This window comes from Trichoderma camerunense, assembly GCF_050948025.1.
Source record: "Trichoderma camerunense strain CBS 138272 chromosome Unknown V8C40scaffold_4, whole genome shotgun sequence".
NCBI classification, from domain to species: Eukaryota; Fungi; Ascomycota; class Sordariomycetes; order Hypocreales; family Hypocreaceae; genus Trichoderma; species Trichoderma camerunense.
This window is the reverse complement of record NW_028145366.1, coordinates 20112-41167: the sequence shown is the minus strand read 5'-3', so window position 1 is coordinate 41167 and position 21056 is coordinate 20112. Positions and strand designations below refer to the sequence as shown.

Sequence of the window (21056 nt, the reverse complement as noted above, 5' to 3'; positions counted from 1 at the left end):
AAGTCCTAATTTCCATTTTCCATTATGTACCAGCTAATAACTTGCTTATTTAATTGCGTAATAGCCTTGGTTTGGCCAGAATCCTACCGTCAATGGGGTCGTTCTAAATGGCAACCATGTAAGTGTTTTACTACAGGGGTAAAGAGAAGGGTATGGAATCGATGATCTAAAGCTACGCTTGCACACATCGTCTCCGCAGCTCCCGGGCTTTAACAAAGGTTCCTCCATTGCTCGAGATAAAAGACCGTTCGATATCCACCTCCCTAATCTATCTGTGGTTTTGTTCTGAGTAATAGCCCCGTAGTACTCGTATACGAAATCTTGGGGTAGCGTGAGTTGTCTTATTTTGTACTCCGTATTTATCGGCCAACTATAAAGACGGATCTCCACATGGAGAAGAAGAACGGCAGGGTTCCGTAAACCAAGCTCGGATCACCAACACAAGAAAGAAAAGGGAAAACAAGTGATATTCTAGGTGATGGAACTTCCAGATAACGCTTAACGATGCCCGTACCAGATGATGGCCTAGAGTCTTCACCTCTCCTACAGGCGTCTAATGAAGATACAGAGAGGAGAGAACAACAGAAAGCAGACATCTTCAAATGGAGCAAAGTGGCTATTCAAAATGCCATTTTGGCAGCAACTTTTCTCGTCCTATATGCATTCGCCGACATCTTGAGATATATATCAACAGTCCGTCTTGTCGAACTTGGCATCTGTCGTGAGCATTTTCTCCAAAGCGATCCCCAATCTGGAGAATATTATCGCAACATTCCAGAGCATCTCTGCAAGCTACCAAGCATTCAGCAGCGGCTCGCACACCTACGTGGCTACTTGGCAGCTTTGGAAGCCATTGTCGGCCTAGTCTTTACACTCCCGTACGGCCTACTTGTTGACCGCCTTGGAGAGCGTCTGGTTGCTGGGATCAACGTTATAGGATATTTGCTCTCCTGCGCATGGATTATCGTGGTTTGCTACTGCTGGCAGTTTTTCCCCATATGGAGCGCCGTGCTGGCGCCACTATTCAGGATAATTGGTGGCGGATCACCGATTCTCTCATCAGTCATATACTCAATTGCAGCGAAAAGTACTCCGGATTCCAGCAGGTAAGTCCCCCCACGTTCACATTCAATTCGGGGCTATGGAACACTAACTGCACCCCCAGAGCTCAGTGTTTCTTCTTTTTCATGGCTGCACAACTGCTGACCGAAATCATATCAATCATGGTAGCGGCGCAACTACTTGACCACAATCTTCTGTTTACGCCCATGATTATAAATTTTCCGGTCGGCCTTTTATGCCTTGCCACGCTATCTATCATCCGCCCCTGCGCAACTCATCCTGCCGGTCCACTACCAAGAGATGGGTACGAGTCAGCAAGAGGATCAGCAGCAAAGGTTCTTGGGTCTATTCGAGGCAGCGGTCACGTTCTTTCGGAACTTTTGAAAGACCGTAATGTTGTTGCACTACTTGCTACAGTCCCTGTGGCCAAGCTCGTGAACCCTGTTACCGAACTAATGCTTCAGTATATTCCTAAAAGATTTGGCCTATCCCTTGCATCGGTCGGTTACAGATCCACATCCTTCCCCTTCCGTTGTCCTATTTTCTCACTGGTGCCTAGGCTAGTCGAGCGTTATCCATTCAAGCAATCGAAAGTTTGATCCTTCTCGTCGTCATTCTACCAATCCTGAAGAAAGTCTTCGAAGTCAGGCTCCATATTGTATCTGCAAAAGCGGACCTATTCATTGCTCAGTATGGTTTTTTATTCATGAGCGCAGGCTGCATCCTTATGGCGTTATCTCAATCATTGGGAGCCTTTATTTCAGGTCGGGATCTTTTACTCGCTCAACTTACTCGCCTCCAGCTAACTGTAATCTCGCAGGGCTTCTCGTATTCACACTTGGTTGCAGCACACGGCCAGCTCTACAGTCTATACTAACCGATCTAGTTAAACGTGAGCATATCTCTGTTCTTTATGCTATTATTGCGGTTTGTGATGGTATAGGATCAGCCGCTGGTGCGTTTATACTCAACCGATCCTTTGCAATTGCCATTGGGTGGGATAATAAGTTGTATCTCGGGCTGCCATTCGTTATCGGCATGGCGTGCTATATTCTTGGCTTCGTGGGGTCCATGCTCGTCAGAGGCAATGCGCTCCTATGAAACCGGAATGGGTGGCTTGAGAACTGCTCTACCCAAATTCCGAGGCCATTTTCGATGAATTCTTTCAAGATGGATTCATTCTAGTAATTAGATCTTATCCCATCCTACGAAGAATGCTAGTATGTCCCTGAGATTCTCATCTGCTGAAACTCTCCCGCTGTCATGAATGACACGTCTTTTGCTTTCGCTATGTCGTGTAGCAATGGGCGTAAACTCGCCGCTCGATTGGGCTTCGCAAAATACGCAATGGAAAAGCGTTCGTCTACCGTATCTTGCATTGGTCCCGTCTGATCTTCCTGCGCTAACAAGCTAGGCAAGTGTACGCGATGCCGAGCGCTGCATAATCCGGTCCACATCTGCAGACAGTCTCCCACATTGAGTATACACTCGTAACGGCCTCCACTCTCGATATCAACAAATTCACCACTTCCGGACGGCAATTCCATTTCTAGGGAAAACGTTAGCAGCTTCCTCATAAAGGCTAGCTGGGGCAAAGAAAGCGCATGGAAAGTGGGGAGATTTGCGCCAACTGAGAAGCAAATTAGAACATAATTCTTACGCAATCCACCAACGTCGTCTTGGAACAATAATGTAATGGTGCCGAAATCAGTGTGAGCTGCAATGCGAGTCGAGTGGGAGAATTCGCCACGTGGTACGGCAGGATAATGCGTCAAGCGCAGTTCGTTTGACTGCTCGGAATGCAGTTGGCTCAGAGTCTGCCTGGGGAGCCCTAGGCCAACGGAAACGGCTTCAAGGATGGCTAGTTCAGCGCGGTAGCAGCTTGAAAAGAATGATGTGAAAGTGGGCTGGAATGCGTCGTGCACCCCGGATGGCGGCCATATGTTGCCATAAAGTGCATCTTGTGGTGATCCAATGTCATACGATTCCTAGTCAGGCGAATTGGTTATCAGCGTGTGGAATCTGTGAAAGTCTGGTGCTGGTCGGCAACCTTCATATCCTTAAGCAGGGGCCTTGGTACAGACGTGCCGTGGTTTGAGACGGCAGAGACATTCTCAATGCCGAATGCACTGTAACCTCGGTGGGGGGTTGCTGTGGGAGGGTGGGGAGATTTCAGTTTCTGGTCCAAAGGCAGCTGGAAAAACTCTCGACTCTATGTAGATAGCGAGCGGTTAGCGTACGCTTTGCATTTCGATGCACACGAGGTTGCTCAACTGTCTCAAAGGCCCCGTCGATATCTGATGGCGGAATGCCAATATTGGCCAATCTAGCAAAGCCAAACTGCTTCAAACTCGACACCAATTGACGGCAAAAGCCCTCCCGCTCAGCGGTATTGGTGCTATAAAAATTGGAGAAATCAAGCCGCTCGAACATGGTTTGATGTTCGACAATGCAGGACTATCAGATACCTTGCTCTTCCTGTTGTTCAAAAACTACGGACCACAGTAATCAAATTATTCGTTGTGAGAAGTCGTATTTAACATGCTGTGGCTTCCAAGGGAGGCAATGTTACAATGACCTAAGTCGTGCCAGGGTGTCGGGACGGCTCGAGACTAAGACTGCATATTCTTTGCTAGTACTTACGGAGTAGGTCCACGATCTTTTGGAAACTCCACACATGCCAGGGTACGGGGAACCGATTTGAACTGCCCCAAGGGGTATCACACCGTGGCGAGGAACTAGCCACCGTAAACAGGTTAAAATCCATCCTTGGGAGATAACATTGGTACTGTTGCGAGTGCGGGATAAGCCAAAGGCGTCCTCAGTAGTTGCGTTTTGTGAGGTCCACAATGTCTCGTTTTTGCGTAAGATATTACCCTGTAGTTTGTAGAATACGAGTACATGAAAGTTCGGTCAAGATGAAATCTACCCGTTGAATCCACTCTCGTAATCCAACTGGAAGGAAACCTTCTATTAATCCTAAAATCCCCAAAACACCCTAAAAATCAGCATAGTTTTTTTTACTAAGAAACGTACAGCTTTTATACGTAAAATTGAAGTAACAAACTAACACTAATTTTTTTTAAAAAAAAATATTTTAAGAAAACTTTAAAAAATGACTTTTATATATATGTTTATTTCATTATAGGAGCTATAGTGGTTGTAAAGCTAATTTTATCTTTTAAATATAGGTGACTTTAACTAGGTAGGTTTAGGGCGATTTTTGCAATCTTTTGTAATTTCCTCAATCCGTTATAGCCTAGGATCCTATATATATAAGAGTCACTAAGCTCTAGGGTACGGACCTCTCTCGGTCTGAGCAATGACATTTACGTATGTTATCTTGTCCTCCACAGCCTTTAGCTTGTTTTTACTAATATTCGGAGAAGCTTGCAGGAAAAACGCACTATATGCCGTGATTGTTTCTACACAAATGGTTAAGCTGAAACTTGAATGCTTATTTTCGCCTGGGAACAGCTCCGCTGATAGCATACAATTATTGTAGAGGCATCTTATTATACCTCCACCTCAGTCCATAACACTTCCAGTATGCAGCAACGGAAAACATAAGCCAAATTACAAGATTTGATCATAATTGTACTTTCCAACATGTCCGAGACACAAGGCTTCGATAGCTCAGCCACAGTCATGGCAGATGAACAAGTCGTCCCACCCAACTCTAAGAGTGATTCTGTGTCAGAGCAAGACCTTGATCAGATATGGACTTGGAATGCTTTGATACCGCCTCCAGTGGAAGGTTGCGTTCACGATCTTATCAAGGAAATAGCTCGGAGCCAGCCAGATGCCCTGGCAGTTTGCGCCTGGGATGGTGATTTCACCTATTCTCAGTTGAACGACCTGGCTGACGAGGTCGCCCATCGTATTCTCGAGTTTGGCATCGAACCAAAGTCGAACATACCGATCTTATGTCCGAAGTCACGATGGACTTGTATCGCAATGCTTGGTGTGATCAAAGCAGGATGTAGCGCGATAGCCCTTGATGGAACTCAGCCTGATACAAGATTGCGATCAATCGTCCACCAGACAAAATCTAGATTGATCATTTCTTCAGCTACATATGCTCCGAGGGCGGCTCTGTTGATGGATGCGCCGGTCCTTCAGCTTGACGACACATTACTGGAAGTTCAGGAACTCTCAAGAGTTCATTCATCTTCATTACCCTCCATCTCGCCATCCGATATTGTGTATATATCGTTCACGTCGTAAGTGGTTCTCGGCGTTTCTTCCCTTTTTAATTTCCCTTGGAAAACCTGGACCTGGTACTTGTATGAAGCAGGCTACAACGGCCCTCACTTCAAGTGTATCTCTAGCTTGTCGCATTGTATTATTGACACATGGGGATTATATAGAGGTACGACTGGGCAGCCCAAAGGTGCCTGTATTAGCCACTCGAATGTTAGAAGTGCAGTCCACTACCAAGGCAAGAAGCTTGGATTTCACCGAGGAGCGCGTGTGTTTGACTTTGCTCCCTATTCCTTCGATGTAGCGTGGAGCAACTTTTTGCATACGTTATGCGCAGGTGGCTGTCTCTGCATTGCTTCAGAGCCGGACATGGTGAACGATCTCTCGTCCGCCATAACTGCTTTCAAGGCGACCTTGATCAACATAACCCCGACTGTTCTGCGAACAATAAATCCGATACCGCCAACTATTGAGACGGTGCTTCTAAGTGGCGAAATGCCATATCGGGAAAACGTGACCGAATGGGCTGGCCGCGTGAGGCTGCTTAATACCTATGGACCTACCGAATGCACTTTCAAATGCGCCTTCTCCGCCATCAATCCATCCCAGGAGGGTCGCCCAGATATCGGTACCGGAGTTGGTTTCTCTACCTGGCTTGTCGATCCTAACAACTCCGACCGGCTTGCTACTATAGGATCAGTTGGGGAGCTGTACCTCGAGGGTCCATTAGTTGGTCAGGGCTACTTATCGGATCCTGAAAAGACAGCCGTTGCATTTGTCAACGATCCCCCATGGCTACTCGCAGGAAGTAGTAACAGAGCCGGCCGGCGGGGTAGACTTTATAAGACTGGGGATCTTGTAAAATACAAGCCTGATGGCAGGCTGTTATTTATTGGCCGGAAGGATAACTCTCAGTTGAAGATACGAGGCCAAAGGGTCGAAATTGGTGATGTTGAGCATCACGTACGTGCTTGCCTTGACGACTCTCTTCCAATTATTGTCGACATTATTCAGCCCTTTGGAAGTGATGGCTTCTCTTTGGCTATGTTTGTCTCGACAAAAGATATGGATACTGAACGCGTCAAAAAATTACTGGATGGTCTTGGAGACAGGTTACGAGATGTGTTACCAGGTTTCATGGTCCCCAGCATCTACCTCCCAATTGATGATATCCCTGTCGCCTCTACCGGAAAAGTTGATCGCCAGTCATTGCGACAAATGGGAAGCACTATGTCCTGGAAGAAGATTATTGCGCTGCAATCAACAATTCTTTCCATTAAAGAATATTGCGAGCCTGCTACGGACAAAGAGAAGCAGCTCAGTACGGTATGGGCAGAGGTCTTGGACTTGGACTCTGGCCTTATTAGCACCACAGACAACTTCCTTCGACTTGGAGGTGACTCTGTGGCCGCCATGCGTGTAGTTGCGAAAGCTCGAGAGTACGGATTATCATTGACTGTTGCAGACCTTTTTATGAGCTCAACGCTGAGAGACCTGGCTCGGATGACTGAGAAGCAAGCAATCAGCCACGAAGCTGATGAGATCATGCCGTTTTCCATGCTGACTGGGACAAAGAACAAGACCGATATTTGCAAAGAGGCTGCAATCCTATGTGGTGTTGAAGTGGCCGAAATAGAAGATGTTTATCCTTGCACACCACTACAGCAAGGAATGCTTGCAATGACGAGCAGAAACGAGGGCGCGTCACGTCTTGAAGGCGAATCCCCGAAATTGAGGATGGACTACGTTTCGAGAACTGTTTTTGAACTACCCAAAGATATTGATATTGAGCGGTTACAGGCTGCATGGACAACCACCGTCACGAGCGCATCGATTCTTCGAACAAGAATCGCCGATCTATCTGGGGAAGGCCTTGTGCAGATTATTGTTGCGGACAGCCGTGTGCGGCAGCTGCAACAGTTTAAACATATCAACAGCTTTCTGGAGCTAGCACAGCCCATGGGTTTGGGGACTCCTTTATGTCGCGCAGGCGTGATACGAGGTGACTCCCCATATTTCATTCTGGAAAGGCACCACGCCATATTTGATGGATGGTCCACAACACTTATTTTGGACTTCCTCGAGGCATCTTACAGACAGAACGGAAGAACATTGCAACCCCTTGAACCCTTCCAGCCATTTATCAAGTATGCCTTGTTAGCAGACAGCCAAGAAGCAGCAACGTTCTGGAAGTCTCAATTTGCTGACTCCGAGGCCACCATTTTCCCATCTCTTGGCTATCTGTCAGATGAAAAACTCGACATAAGCCATGAAGTCACAGGTTTGGAGTGGCCACGAAGCGGTATTACACCATCGTCAGTAATACACTCAGCACTTGCATTGTTACTTGCCTCATACACAAATTCGAACGACGTCAAGTATGGAGCCACTGTAAGTGGCAGACAGGCCCCTGTCTCTGGAATATCTCGAATCGCTGGTCCTACAATTGCTACAATTCCGATACGAACGAAATTTGATTGGGATTCTACGGTGGAAACTCTTCTACAACAGGTCCAGCAGCATGCCATAGAGCTCTCTGTCCACGAACAGTTTGGCCTCCGGCGTATTCAGCGCGCTCAAGAAGAAAACGAAGAGGCTAGCCAATTCCAAACTCTCCTAGTTATTCAGCCAGCTACGCAAGGGACAAGTCAGACAGATGGTGGCCTCTTTTCTCATGCAAAAACCCTCAAACTTAATAACCCGAAAGACATATTCAAGCGAGGGACAAATGATACAGAGCGCAACAATATACTTCTTAAAACTAATGGAAGTGTGCATGAGACATCCCAGTTGCTTGGATTAGATACTAGAAGTGATTCTCGGCATACATCTACGTTCAGCCTTGTGTCCAAAGACGGACAGGACGATAGCATGGGCATATACAACTCATTTGGAATGCTGATAATCTGTCAGCTGGAGAATACTGGATTAAACTTGAAAATCAACTTCGATTCAGGCGCGATTCGGCAGGAGCAAGCCCAACTTTTTGCACATCAGTTGGAACACTTGGTAAGACAGCTCTGCGGTGAACAAATGACAAGGTCACCATTGCGCCATATTGCCTCAAGCAGCGAAGGAGATCTCAAGCAAATATTCAACTGGAACGCAACCCTGCCAGAGGTAGCCGAGGGATTTATAACCGATTTAATTGACCAGCAAGCTGTAAACTCTGCAGATGCTATTGCTCTTTCGTCATGGGATAGAGAATTTAGCTACGGGGAGCTGGAAAATGCTTCAAACCGCTTAGCGTGCCGCCTGCAACAACAAGGAGTTGGTCCCGGATCAATTGTCATATTAAGCTTCGAGAAATCTTCTTGGATGGCTGTCAGCATGATCTCTGCTCTTAAAATTGGTGCAGTCGTGCTACCGATGTCTTCACCGACATCGAACAAACGAGCGCAAGCTATAGTCCAAAGCCTACAACCAACAATTGCAATTGTGTCGAATTCTTCTGATGCATGTCCTTTCCGAGATCTAATCCCAACCTTTTCTATCTCCGAGTTGGTACAGTTTAGCGACGAAGAATGGCTTCGAGTACTTCCACCTCGTGAGACCCATTGCTCAGACCCGGCTCTCATATTGTTCACCTCTGGCTCAACAGGAATACCCAAAGCTATTCTATGGAGCCACAAAACCCTATCGAGCAATATTCAGGCGGCTAGAGATTCTTTCAATATCACAACTAGTAGCAGGGTATTCCAGTTTGCTGGATATGACTTCGACGTTAGCACAGTGGAAACACTTGCAACATTATCTGTTGGAGGTTGCTTGTGCATACCGTCCGAGTCAGACAGGACCAATCGACTGACTGGAGCTATCAATGATGCCAAGGCTAATTGGCTATGTTTGACGCCTTCTGTATCCGAAACTCTGGTTCCCACAGGACTGCCCTCGTTGAAAACTCTCGTGTTTGCGGGTGAAAAACTGCAACGTAAGACTGCGTTTAGGTGGACAGAGCAGATCGATGAAGTATATAACTGGTATGGGCCGGCTGAAGCTTCAGTCGCAACTTCATGTTCAATTGACAAAAATACATGGAAGAATGGAATCATTGGCACGAGTAAATTTGGCGCGACTTGGCTTGTCGAGCCCAAAAATCCAGGTGTCCTAGCGGCGATTGGTACAATTGCGGAACTGTGCATCGAAGGGCCTCTTCTTGCGAGCTACACTGGTAAAGATAGCCAGACGTTGAACGAGAAAGCTTTCTTTTTTCCGTCTTGGCTTCGTCGCGGTACCTATGAACCGACTTCACAGAGTAAACAACTCTATCGAACTGGCGATCTGGTTAAGTACGACGTTGACGGAACTATTCTCTTTATCAACCGAAAGCAGGACTCAGAAAGAAAGATAAGAGGCCAGAGAATAGACCTGAACGAGGTGGAAATCTATGCTCAAGCTTTCTTGCTTGGAAAACTTGATGTAGCAAGTGTAGCCGAAATCATTTCTCCATCGGGCAGCGGCAGCGATACTTTGGCTCTCTTCATTAGTCCCGTGGGCACCGAGGCTCATCAGGAAGGCGTTGCAAGTTTCGTCAAGCGAGCCTTGCCGGCTGAAGAATTGGAACTCGACCTGTCAAACCATCTGCCATCATATATGGTACCAAAAGTCTATATTTCTATCGAAAAAATCCCCATGAATCACTCTGGAAAGACTGATAGGAAGCGCCTGCGCCTTATCGGCAGCTCATTAACCCACGAACAACTGGCATCCATGCAGCCTTTGCGCAAAGAAACACGGACGCCCTCTGGTGCTATGGAGACAACACTGCACCAGATTTGGTCCGAAGTTATCGGCATTGACGCTGATGCGATATATGCTAACGACAATTTTTTCCGCCTAGGAGGCGATTCCATTACAGCCATGCGCCTGGTAGCATCTGCACGTAAACAAGGATTTTTATTGACGGTTGCAGATATTTTCGAAGCGCCTGAACTTGAGAAAATGGCATTGAAGATCCAGCACGATGCTAGTGCTCTCGAGGTAGTGCGTCCGTTTTCACTTCTCGGAAGCAGCATTAGCGAGGCCGAGGGTCGTTCATTTGCGGCTAGATTGTGCTTAGTTTCGGAATCTCAAGTGATTGACATTTACCCTTGCACATCCTTACAGCAAGGTTTACTGGCTCTAGGAGCTAGGAAACACGGCCAATACGTTTCACGCAGTGTTTTAGGGCTGCAAGCCGAAGTCAACGCTGAGCGACTTCAACAGGCGTGGCTGGCTACAGTGGAAAAGCTACCGATCTTGAGAACACGAATCATAGATATTCCTCGTCAAGGCTTGGTGCAGGTAGTTCTCAAGGCATCTCCTTTACGATCTGGCCAAGATGTGGAAGCATATGTCCGGGATGATGAACTGGAGCCGATGGGTTTGGGGACAGAACTCTGCCGCGCCGCCATCATTGGTCGCAATTTCATATTCACAATCCATCACTGTACTTATGATGGTGACTCATTGAAGATGATTCTAGATGAGATTGAGTCGCAGTACTTTGGAAAACCTGGATTGGCTGTTACACCGTTCCAAAACTTCATCAAGCACCTAAGCCAAGTAAGCCATCAGGACGCATATAACTTTTGGCAAAACCAGCTTGCAAATTTAGAACCTCGACAATTTCCGGTTTTACCAAGTTCGGACTATCAGCCGCAGGCAAATAAAAATCTTGAACATTCAATTTCACTGAAATGGCCACGTACTGGAACCACGCCGTCCACAATAATACGGTCATCTTGGGCAATTCTGGCTGCTCAATACACGTCATCAAGTGATGTGATGTTTGGACTGACAGTCAGTGGACGTCAAGCAAACCTCAAAGGCATAGAAAACTGTGTTGGACCAACCATATCAACAATACCTGTTGCGGTTTCGTTGAATTGGAGCGAGACCGTCGGAGAATTTCTTGAGCGATTGCAACGCCAAATGATCGAAACAACACCCTATGAGCAGTTTGGACTCCAGAATATCCAGAATTTATACCAGCATTTGGATTCTTCCATAATACAAACTCTGCTTGTGGTGCAGCCCGTAGCTGAAGGAAAGAGGCTGCATGAAGATAACCTGTTGTTCAAAGCTCGAAGCTTCTCAGCAAATCTCAGTACACAAGGCACCGATCCTTTCAATACGTATGCTCTGATGATTATTTGCGAATTAGCATCTGATGGGCTGCGTTTGCGAATGAGTTTTGATAGCAACATCATTGATAAAGAGCAAATGCGTCGCATGGCGAATCAGTTTGAGACTATACTTGGACAATTATGCTCAGAAAATATGACGGCAGCTACACTTGATGAAATACAGACAGTTAGCAACAACGACCTGGAATTTTTCTGGAGTAGAAATGCAGAGCTTCCTGAGGCGACGAATACGTGCATTCACGATATCATCGCGGCAGTTGCAACAGCGCATCCAAATAAGATTGCTATAGATGCTTGGGACGGACAGTTTTCCTACCAAGAAGTTGAAGACCTTTCAACTACTATTTGCCAAAGACTGATGCAGCTGGGAGCTGTAAAGGGCTCAGTTGTTGCACTTTGTTTTGAAAAATCTAAATGGGCTCCTGTCGCTCAAATTGCTGTTTTTAAAGCTGGGGCAGTTAGTTTGCTGCAATCCAGTGCCGTTCCTGAGCGTCGAATTGCCACCGTCTTTGAGAATGCCAATGTAAAGATCGCATTGGTCTCTGAGTCTCTCATCGAGATGATTTCCCGACATGCTAAGAGTTTTACGATCGAACAACTGTTGACGACACCCCACCAAGATGTACGTATGTCATTACCGATATTGGAAATGAGCGATCCGGCTGCTATTCTTGTTTCATCTGGAAGCACAGGAGAACCAAAACAAATCCTCTGGAACCATAGAACATTGTCGGGAAATGCCAAAGCTCATAGTGAATACCTGTCAATCGATTCATCTTCTCGAGTCTTCCAGTTTGCCTCATATGATTTCGACCTTGGCACTATCGAGGTCATGTCTGCGCTTGCCAGTTTAGGTTGCGTGTGTATACCATCAGAAGCCCAGAGAATGGATGGATTGTCAGCCGCTATCAGCAACTTGGGAGTCAATCATGTTAATGTTACCCCTTCGACGGCCAAACTTCTTCACCCTGAAGATATGCCCAATCTATCGACTCTCGTATTCGCTGGTGAGAACCTCACTCGGCAAGACATCGATAGATGGAAGGGAAAAAGTCAAAAGATCATCAATTGGTACGGACCTGCTGAATGTTCTGTGGCGACTTTCTGCGCTGTTGACAACGAGAGCTGGCGTAGCGGTGTTATTGCGCGGATTGGTTCGAGGCATCCGACCCTCTGCTGGCTCATTGATCCGAGAAACTACAACAAGCTAGTACCTTTTGGTGCTGTTGGTGAAATTGCACTCGAAGGGCCCATGTGCGCTGAAGGCTACCTTGGAAATCAGACGAAAACAGACCTTACATTCTGTAGAGATCCAAGGTTCCTGGAATTGGGGCAAGGAGTGGGTAAATCCGGTAGACCAGGCCGCATTTATCGTACTGGCGATCTGGCTAGATATGATACCAACGGCGATTTAATCTTTTTGGGTAGAAAGGACTTTCAACTCAAAATCCGAGGCCAGCTTGTTGCCCCGCAAGAGGTAGAGCATTCTATACGGCAATGCCTTGTGGGTGGAGACGAAGTTCAAGTGGTGGTAGATGCTGTCGTGCCTAAACATAGTGGCAACCTTACTCTTGTTGCATTTGTCAACTTGGCTACTCAAGATGCAGTAGAAAGTCTAACGGCGGGATTAAACGAAAAGCTTAGAACTTTTCTACCCCGATATGCCATTCCATCTTACTACATACCCATTCCATCCATTCCGACGACGCAAACAGGAAAGAGAGATCGAGCTCGATTACTGGAAATTGGGTCTGACTTCAACCCCCCACGTCAAGAATCTGAAGAAAAGAAGCTAGAACCATCGACTACTACCGAGATCAAACTGAGAGAACTGTGGTCTCTTGTCCTTGGGATAGACCCATCTGAGATATCGGCAAACGATAGCTTTCTGAGAATTGGGGATTCTATACAGGCGATGCGATTGGTTGGACTAGCCCGACAGCAGAATCTACGTTTATCAGTGGCTCAGATCTTCCAGCATCCTATATTGCTAGATATGGCAAAGCATCTTGGGCATATGGACGAGGAGCAAGATGCAGCTTCCATCGGCCCATATACGCTGCTTCATCCAACGCAGCCAGTAGAGTTTCTACGTCAACAGGCAGCATCCATGTGCGACATTGCCTATGATGACGTTGAAGACTTATTCCCTTGCACACCATTGCAAGAGGGACTATTAGCCCTGACTATAAAACGTGAAGGCGATTACACTGGTCGCAATATTTTGAAGATCAAACCATCGGTCAATATCGCGCGATTTAGAAGGGCGTGGGAGAAGGTAGTCTCTACGTTGCCTATCTTGCGAACACGGATTGTGGATCTTCCAGAGCAAGGCTTATTGCAAGTCGTTATCCGCGAACACAGCTATTGGATTGAGGCGGATGATATCAATGAGTATCTCACAAGGGAGAGACAACTAAATATGGGACTTGGGTCCCCCCTCATGCGATATGGGCTCGTTTCGAAAAGTCCTAGCCAAGAACGAGCGCGTTCAGGCGACAACGAGAAGGAATGTTCCTCTTCGTTCTATTTTGTATTGACCATGCACCATTCCATCTACGATGGCCTAACCGCGCCATTAATATTCGAAATATTGGAAAATTTCTACAACGGCAAAACACCATTGACGCACTCTAATCTCCAGTCATTCGTCAAATATATGGGAAACATAGACAGGAAGGCTCAAATTAACTTCTGGGAAGCTCAGTTCAAGGATTTGGAGGGGGTACAATTCCCTGCCCTACCATACCCAACATATCAATCACAGACGAATTCCATTTTAGAACGGTCTATTAGAGACATCACTTGGCGGACGGACAATATCACTCCGTCGACAGTGATACGCTCCGCATTCGCACTACTATGCTCGCAGTATTCCAATTCAACGGATATTGTATTTGGGACAGTGGTAGATGGGCGCAAGGCTCCAGTTGAACGTATTGAGAGGCTAGTAGGCCCTACCATTGCTACTGTGCCAATCAGAACCAAAATCACCAAAGAAATAACTGTCGCGAAACTCCTCAATGCAATGCAGCATCAAGCGACCGATATGATTCCATACGAACAAATGGGGCTATCGACAATACGCTTGATCAGCGATGAAGCGCAACAAGCGTGTCAATTCCAAGCGTTTTTAGTCATCCAACCGCAGGAGCAAAATACGAAAGAAAATGATCTTTTTAATTCGGCATCTACACAGGTCGACTCTGAGGTTGAATCTCGTCGTTATCATGGATTTAACTCATATGCATTCTCCTTGATTTCTACTTTAGTTGAGAATGAACTAAAATTGGAATTCTGCTTCGATTCGACTGTTATCGAGAATGAAGCGGTCCAAAGAATGGCAACAACCTTTGACCAATTGCTGAGAAATCTTTGCTCGCATGATCTAGACGATTCATCTGTTGAAAATATCACTATGGCAAGTGATCAGGACCTCAACGAGATTTGGAAATGGAACTCTGATCAACCGGAGAGCATTGAACGATGTGTCCATCATCTTATTGACGAGGTTGCCCAAATACAACCTGATGCTTTAGCAATTTCTGCTTGGGATGGAGACTTGAGCTACAAGCTCTTGGATTGCTTAGCCAACGCAGTTGCCTATAAGTTGGTTCAAATCGGTGTTAAGCGGAACATGATCATTCCAATTTGTTCTGAAAAGTCAAAATTTGCCATGATAGCGTTTCTTGGTGTTATTAAAGCGGGAGCCGCTGCCCTTCTATTGGATCCCACTCTGCCCACCTTACGGCTGAGGTCAATCATCGACCAAGTCAAACCATTGTTGATTCTGACCTCTGCCTTACAAGAATCACTGAGCTCTACTTGGAGCACAAGAACCTTGGTCGTGAGCGACAGTTCAGACTTTATTCAATCTTCTATGGCCAAGGAAGCAGGCCGTGCTACTAAAGAGATGCCATTTGTTGACCCTTCTGATCTATTGTACGCAATTTTTACAAGTGGAAGCACAGGAACGCCCAAAGGCTGTCTCATGCAGCACCGAAACTTTAGCAGCGCGGTATTACATCAACGAAGCGCTTTAAAGCTCCATAATCGCTCACGAATGTACGATTTCTCATCCTATGCGTTCGATGCATCTTACTGGAGCGCCTTTCATGTTCTCACTGCCGGAGGTACTCTATGTATCCCAAGTGATGCAGAAAGAAAGAACAATCTGACGGAGAGCATTCGGAGGTTTTGCGCCACAGACATCTTTCTCACTCCTTCCACGGCACGTCTAATAGACTCTTCACAAACACCGACGTTGCGCAATGTTCATCTTGGTGGCGAAGAGGTTACAAAGGACGACGTTGCTCGGTGGTTGCCGTATGCAAACACTTTTGTATCTTATGGACCAGCTGAATGCTCTGCGGGAACACTATACTATAACGTGCCAAATATAATGCCATCGCGACTAGCTATAGGCAAGCCCGTAGGTGTCTCTGCTTGGGTTGTGGATCCTGAAAACAGTGACCGCTTATTACCAATCGAGTCTGTGGGAGAACTGTGTTTGGAGGGAGCATTGGTTGGCAAAGGCTATCTGGAAGACAAAGAAAATACACAACGATCATTCATTGAAAATCCACAATGGCTATTAAATGGTAGTCCTGACGGCTCTATACCCGGACGGAGAGGTCGACTTTACAAAACAGGAGATCTCGTAAAATACAATTCCATTGACGGAACATTCATATTCGTTGGAAGAAAAGATACGCAAGTTAAGCTCCGAGGACAAAGAATCGAGCTCTCTGAAGTTGAGCACCATGTCCGAAGCTGTTTGCTTACAAGGCTGGAAGTTCATACAGCAGTCGCAGAGATTATTACTCCAAAGATTACGGGAAGACCAGCGCTAGTTGTATTTCTCCAGCTTCAAAAGACTAATGACATCAACATACGAGATGTTATGGATGATGTTGAGTACGAGTTACGTCAACGACTTCCATCTTACATGATCCCGACAGCCTTTATACCGCTGGAAAATATTCCCCTTGGGGTGAGTGGTAAAACGGATCGGAAACATCTGCGCCAGTTGGGGAGCTGTATTACCCTAGAACAATTAGCCGGCCCAGGGAGTTCCTCAGATGGCAAATCACAGCTAACCCAGTCGGAATCTCATCTTCAACAACTGTGGGTGGCTGTTCTAGAAGTTCCAGCGGACAAAATTGGAAAGAACAGTAGTTTTTTGAGGCTTGGGGGAGATTCGATATCGGCTATGAGGTTAACCGCTGTGGCTCATAGTCAGGGAGTCAATCTAACAGTGCAAAACATCCTGGGGGCAGCGCGGTTGTCTGAAATGGCAAAGCTTATGACATACTTTGAATCAGAGAGCCCTGAGGCAAGCGATAACGTGATTTTACCGTTTTCGTTGCTCAAAAATCCAGGCTCAAAAGACCAAGCATTTGCATATATATCGAGACAGTGTGGAGTCGACATTTTACAGATCGAGGACATATTTCCTTGTACCGGAGTGCAAAAGTCTCTTCTCTCAATGACCGCAAAATCCGAAAACTCATATACAGCCAGATTTTCTTTGCGGCTACGCGATGATGTCGATATAGAGCGTCTCCGGAATGCTTGGGAAAGAGTGAGTCAGGCTGTAGCACCTATTCTGCGCTACAGAATAGTCGACGTTCCATCGGAAGGCCTTGTTCAAGTGCAGATGAAGGAGTCTATCGATTGGAAAACCTATGGAAGTGTTGAGGCATATCTTGAGCAAGATCAAAGCGAAACGATGGGGTTGAACAAACGCCTTACTCGACTCGCAATTATCCAAGGCCCCAGTGTTCAAGGGCGGCTTTGTCTCATCACTCAGCATCATGCGATTTACGATGGTTACTCATTGAATCTACTTTTGGCAGAGGTAACAAGAGTATACGCCGGTAATGTAGGCGAGGGTCTCATTGCTCCCTTTCAACAGTTCATCCAGCACATCATGAAGTTTGATCAGGATGAAGCAAGAAAATTCTGGAGTAATCAATTTTCAGAGTTGGAGGCGATCCCATTTCCAGCCCTGCCGCATCAAAACCATCAACCTAAAGCCGACAGCACTGTTCGACGTCATCTAAAAGAGATTAACTGGCAGAACACAGACGCCACGGCTTCAACAAGTAAGTGCTCAACGACGGAACGATCAGTACTCATGACATTGGTTGCTGCATTTACTAATTTGGGCATCTCACAGTTATTAGAACAGCTTGGTCGATTCTCACAGCTCGCTACACGGATTCGAACGATGTGATTTTTGGAGCAATGGTCACTGGACGACAAGCGCCTTTAGTTGGCCTCGATCGCATGATCGCCCCTCTTATTAATGCCGTCCCTGTGAGAGTCAAAATAGACCCAAAAGCGACCGTGGATAGGTTGCTACAAAATGTTCAAGCACAAGCAATTGCAATGATTCCCTATGAGCAGACCGAATTGCTCGATATTCGACGAATCAACACAGATGCAGAGAGTGCAAGTCGATTCAACACCTTATTAGTTGTACAGCCTCCAAGCCAAACTGAATATGCGGATGGAGGCAGTAGTCCATTCCAGCATCAACCTGAGGTGGTTTCTACTCAGGACGGTCTTGACGACTTCAATCCAAATGCGGTTATGATGATGTGCCAGTTGGCCAAGCCCAACGATCTCGAGCTGGAAATTAGCTTCGACTCCAACATCATTGATTCGGCTCAAATGGAGCGCATCGCCAATCAGTTTGAGCACGTTTTGCGCCAGATTTGCAACTCGACTACTCAAGCGGTAGAAGATATCGATCTACTCAGTCCACAAGACATTAAGGAACTCTGGGATTGGAATGGCTCAGTGCCCACCGCAGTCCAAGAGTGTGTGCATGATATAATTGGGAACACAATGAAAAGACAGCCCCAAGCAATGGCAGTATGTTCTTGGGATGGAAGCTTGACATATGCTGAGCTAGATGATCTGTCATATCGTCTGGCTTCCCACTTGGTCGCTCTAGGTGTTCAGCCTGGAAGTATAGTTCCTCTCTGCTTCGAAAAATCAGTGTGGTATCCTGTTGCTGCTCTTGGCGCAATGCGGGCTGGAGGGACATGCATCGCCATGGACTCGACTCAACCAGAATCGAGACTGAGATCAATTGTCCAACAGGTAAACCCTAAACTGATTCTGTCTTCTGTTAACAATGAAGCGTTGGCAAGCCGCCTCTCCGATACTGCTGTGGTCGGTATTGACCATAGCCGCATTCCAGAAGCTCCCACGGACTTCATGCTGCCCAAGATTAGCCCTTCGGACCTATTATACGGTACGTCCCATTCGATTCTATCTTCATTTGACAAGTCATTATGCTGACGTTAGTACACTGAGTAGTTGTATTCACAAGCGGATCCACAGGCGTGCCTAAAGGTATATTGACGACACATGAAAACTTTGCATCAGCAGCTACCCACCAAACGGATATCCTGCATATACATGAAGGAACCCGTGTCTTTGACTTTGTATCATACAGTTTTGATGTTTCCTGGTCCAACCACCTACAGACATTGATATGTGGAGGTTGTCTATGTATCCCATCAGAGTGGGAGCGCAAAAACGACATCGCTGGCGCGTTCAATAGGATGAAGTGTGATTATGTGTATTTTACACCTTCGGTTGCCCGATCCCAGGAGCCATCCTCGATGCCTGGCATCAGGACTTTGGCAATGGGCGGCGAGCCCATTCAGGCATCTGAGATCTCTCGCTGGACTCAGGCGGAAACTGTTATAGGAATTTATGGGCCAGCCGAATGCGCTCAAGCACTATCCTTTGCATACCTGGACTCCAAAACACGGAACAATCACGTCGGAAATCCGTTTGGTGCAAGGACTTGGCTCGTACAACCAGGTCGCCCAGACCGCCTTGCCGCTATCGGCACCGTTGGAGAGCTCATGATTGAAGGGCCAACCGTTAGCAAAGGATATTTTGGCGATACAAACAAGACGAAAGCAGCCTATATTCAGGATCCGACGTGGCTCCTGCTAGGCGCCGGGGGACATCCAGGGCGTCACGGTACACTTTACAAGACCGGCGATCTCTTGCGCTACAACTCGGATGGATCCATGGACTTTTTGGGGCGGAAAGACGGTCTAATTAAACTTCGAGGTCAACGGATTGAGCTGGCGGAAGTAGAACATCATGTGCGCTCATGTATGGGCGATCCCAGCTTGTGTGATGGCATCGCCGCGGAGATCATTATGCCACAAAATAGCACCAACCCAATTCTCGCCGTTTTCTTAAGCCTTTCTGAAGAAAATACAATCCAACTCAAGGAAGATGTACAGTCAAAACTTAGACGAGTCATGGAAGGGTTGGAAGAGAAGCTATGGGATCGTGTTCCGCAATAGTAAGTATTATTATTATTATTTGACTGTCTAATATGAGTGTATGGGAAATTGCTGACTTTATTCCGTATAGTATGGTCCCTGGAGCATATATACTTGTAGAAGAGATTCCCATGACAACCACAAACAAAACAGATCGGCGGTCTCTACGAGAACTTGGAAGTAGGCGAACCCTAGAGCAGCTTGTGGAACTACAATCTCATGGGAAACCGCGAACCATGCCATCCACTCTGATGGAAAAAAGGCTTCAGTTCTTATGGTCTTCTGTTCTTGAGATCAATGCTGAAAGTATTGGTTCTGAGAGTAGCTTTCTCCGCATTGGCGGAGAGTCAATTGCCGCTATGCGACTAGTCTCAGCGGCACGGGAGCAAAACTTATCGCTGACTGTTGCAGACATTTTCAAGTCACCGCGTTTGTCTGAATTGGCATTGTTGGTCAAAGAAGTCAATGCCGATGAATATTGCCATTTGGCAACGCCATTCTCCTTACTAGAGTCTAATGACACGCAAGCCTTCCTGAAGGAATTTGTAAAGCCTGCTCTAGATGTTGAGCTCGAAACTGTCAGGGACGTGATTCCCGCAACAGATTTTCAAGAACGCTCCATACTAGATGCACTTCAGGATCCGCCGAACAGATATCCTCATTGGATTTTTGATCTGCCTGCTGATGTGGATTTCCCAAAGCTTGAGCGCGCTTGCTTTGACCTAGTGAATCATTTCGACATTCTGCACACTGTCTTCATCCGAGCTAATGGTCGTTTTTGGCAAGTTTTATTATCAAACTTCAAGCCAACATACGATCATGTAGATGCAGACAACCAAGATTTGGCGTTGTTTATAGATTCAATCTGCGGGGAAGATCTCAAAAGACCTCGACAATTGGGTCGTTCATTCGTCCGTTTCATCTGCGTCAAACACGCCTCAGGAAAGCATAAGCTTGTATTCAGAATCTCCCATGCTCAATTTGACGGCTTCAGCTGGGGATTGGTTCTTCAAACTTTGTCGACCCTGTATAATCAGCAACGGCTATTGCCATCTTCATCTTTTGCCCATTTCATTTCCTTCAACGAGAAGAAGAAGAGAGAAAGCAAGTCTTACTGGGCTTCAAGGCTTCATGGATCATTATATCCAGCATGGAGTTTCAGCGATTCAACAAATGACACATACGCTACAGATGACAGATTGACAATCAAGAAAACAATTCCAATGCTAAACACTCAGAGCATGGGAGGGTTTACGCCTGCGGTGATATTCCATGCTGCGTGCGCAATCGCCCTTTCTCGTCAATTTAATCAACAGGATGTGGTGTTTGGTCGCCTTGT

General features: G+C 46.5%; 3 protein-coding genes across 3 annotated transcripts; 2 read left to right on the top strand and 1 right to left on the bottom strand.

Moving 5' to 3' along the window:
* The first annotated feature begins 364 nt into the window (after positions 1–364).
* V8C40DRAFT_236764 (MFS transporter) lies at positions 365–2693 on the top strand. The gene is made up of 5 exons (XM_083214113.1): positions 365–1106; positions 1166–1562; positions 1622–1826; positions 1883–2419; positions 2482–2693. The coding sequence occupies exons 1-4, from the start codon at positions 505–507 to the stop codon at positions 2161–2163; spliced, it is 1485 nt and encodes a 494-aa protein (XP_083075926.1). The 5' UTR covers positions 365–504; the 3' UTR covers positions 2164–2419; positions 2482–2693.
* On the bottom strand, positions 2097–3555 carry V8C40DRAFT_236762 (Clavaminate synthase-like protein). The gene is made up of 4 exons (XM_083214112.1): positions 3337–3555; positions 3113–3274; positions 2723–3050; positions 2097–2611 (listed from the first exon to the last, which is right to left on the bottom strand). Exons 1-4 carry the CDS (start codon positions 3493–3495, stop codon positions 2280–2282), a joined length of 981 nt encoding a protein of 326 aa, XP_083075925.1. The 5' UTR covers positions 3496–3555; the 3' UTR covers positions 2097–2279.
* Positions 3556–4556: 1001 nt separating this feature from the next.
* V8C40DRAFT_285037 (uncharacterized protein) lies at positions 4557–19738 on the top strand (the record flags this gene model as incomplete). Its single annotated transcript, XM_083222279.1, has 4 exons — positions 4557–5285; positions 5433–17500; positions 17575–18660; positions 18726–19738. The coding sequence occupies exons 1-4, from the start codon at positions 4672–4674 to the stop codon at positions 19736–19738; spliced, it is 14781 nt and encodes a 4926-aa protein (XP_083075924.1). The 5' UTR covers positions 4557–4671.
* Positions 19739–21056: the final 1318 nt, after the last annotated feature.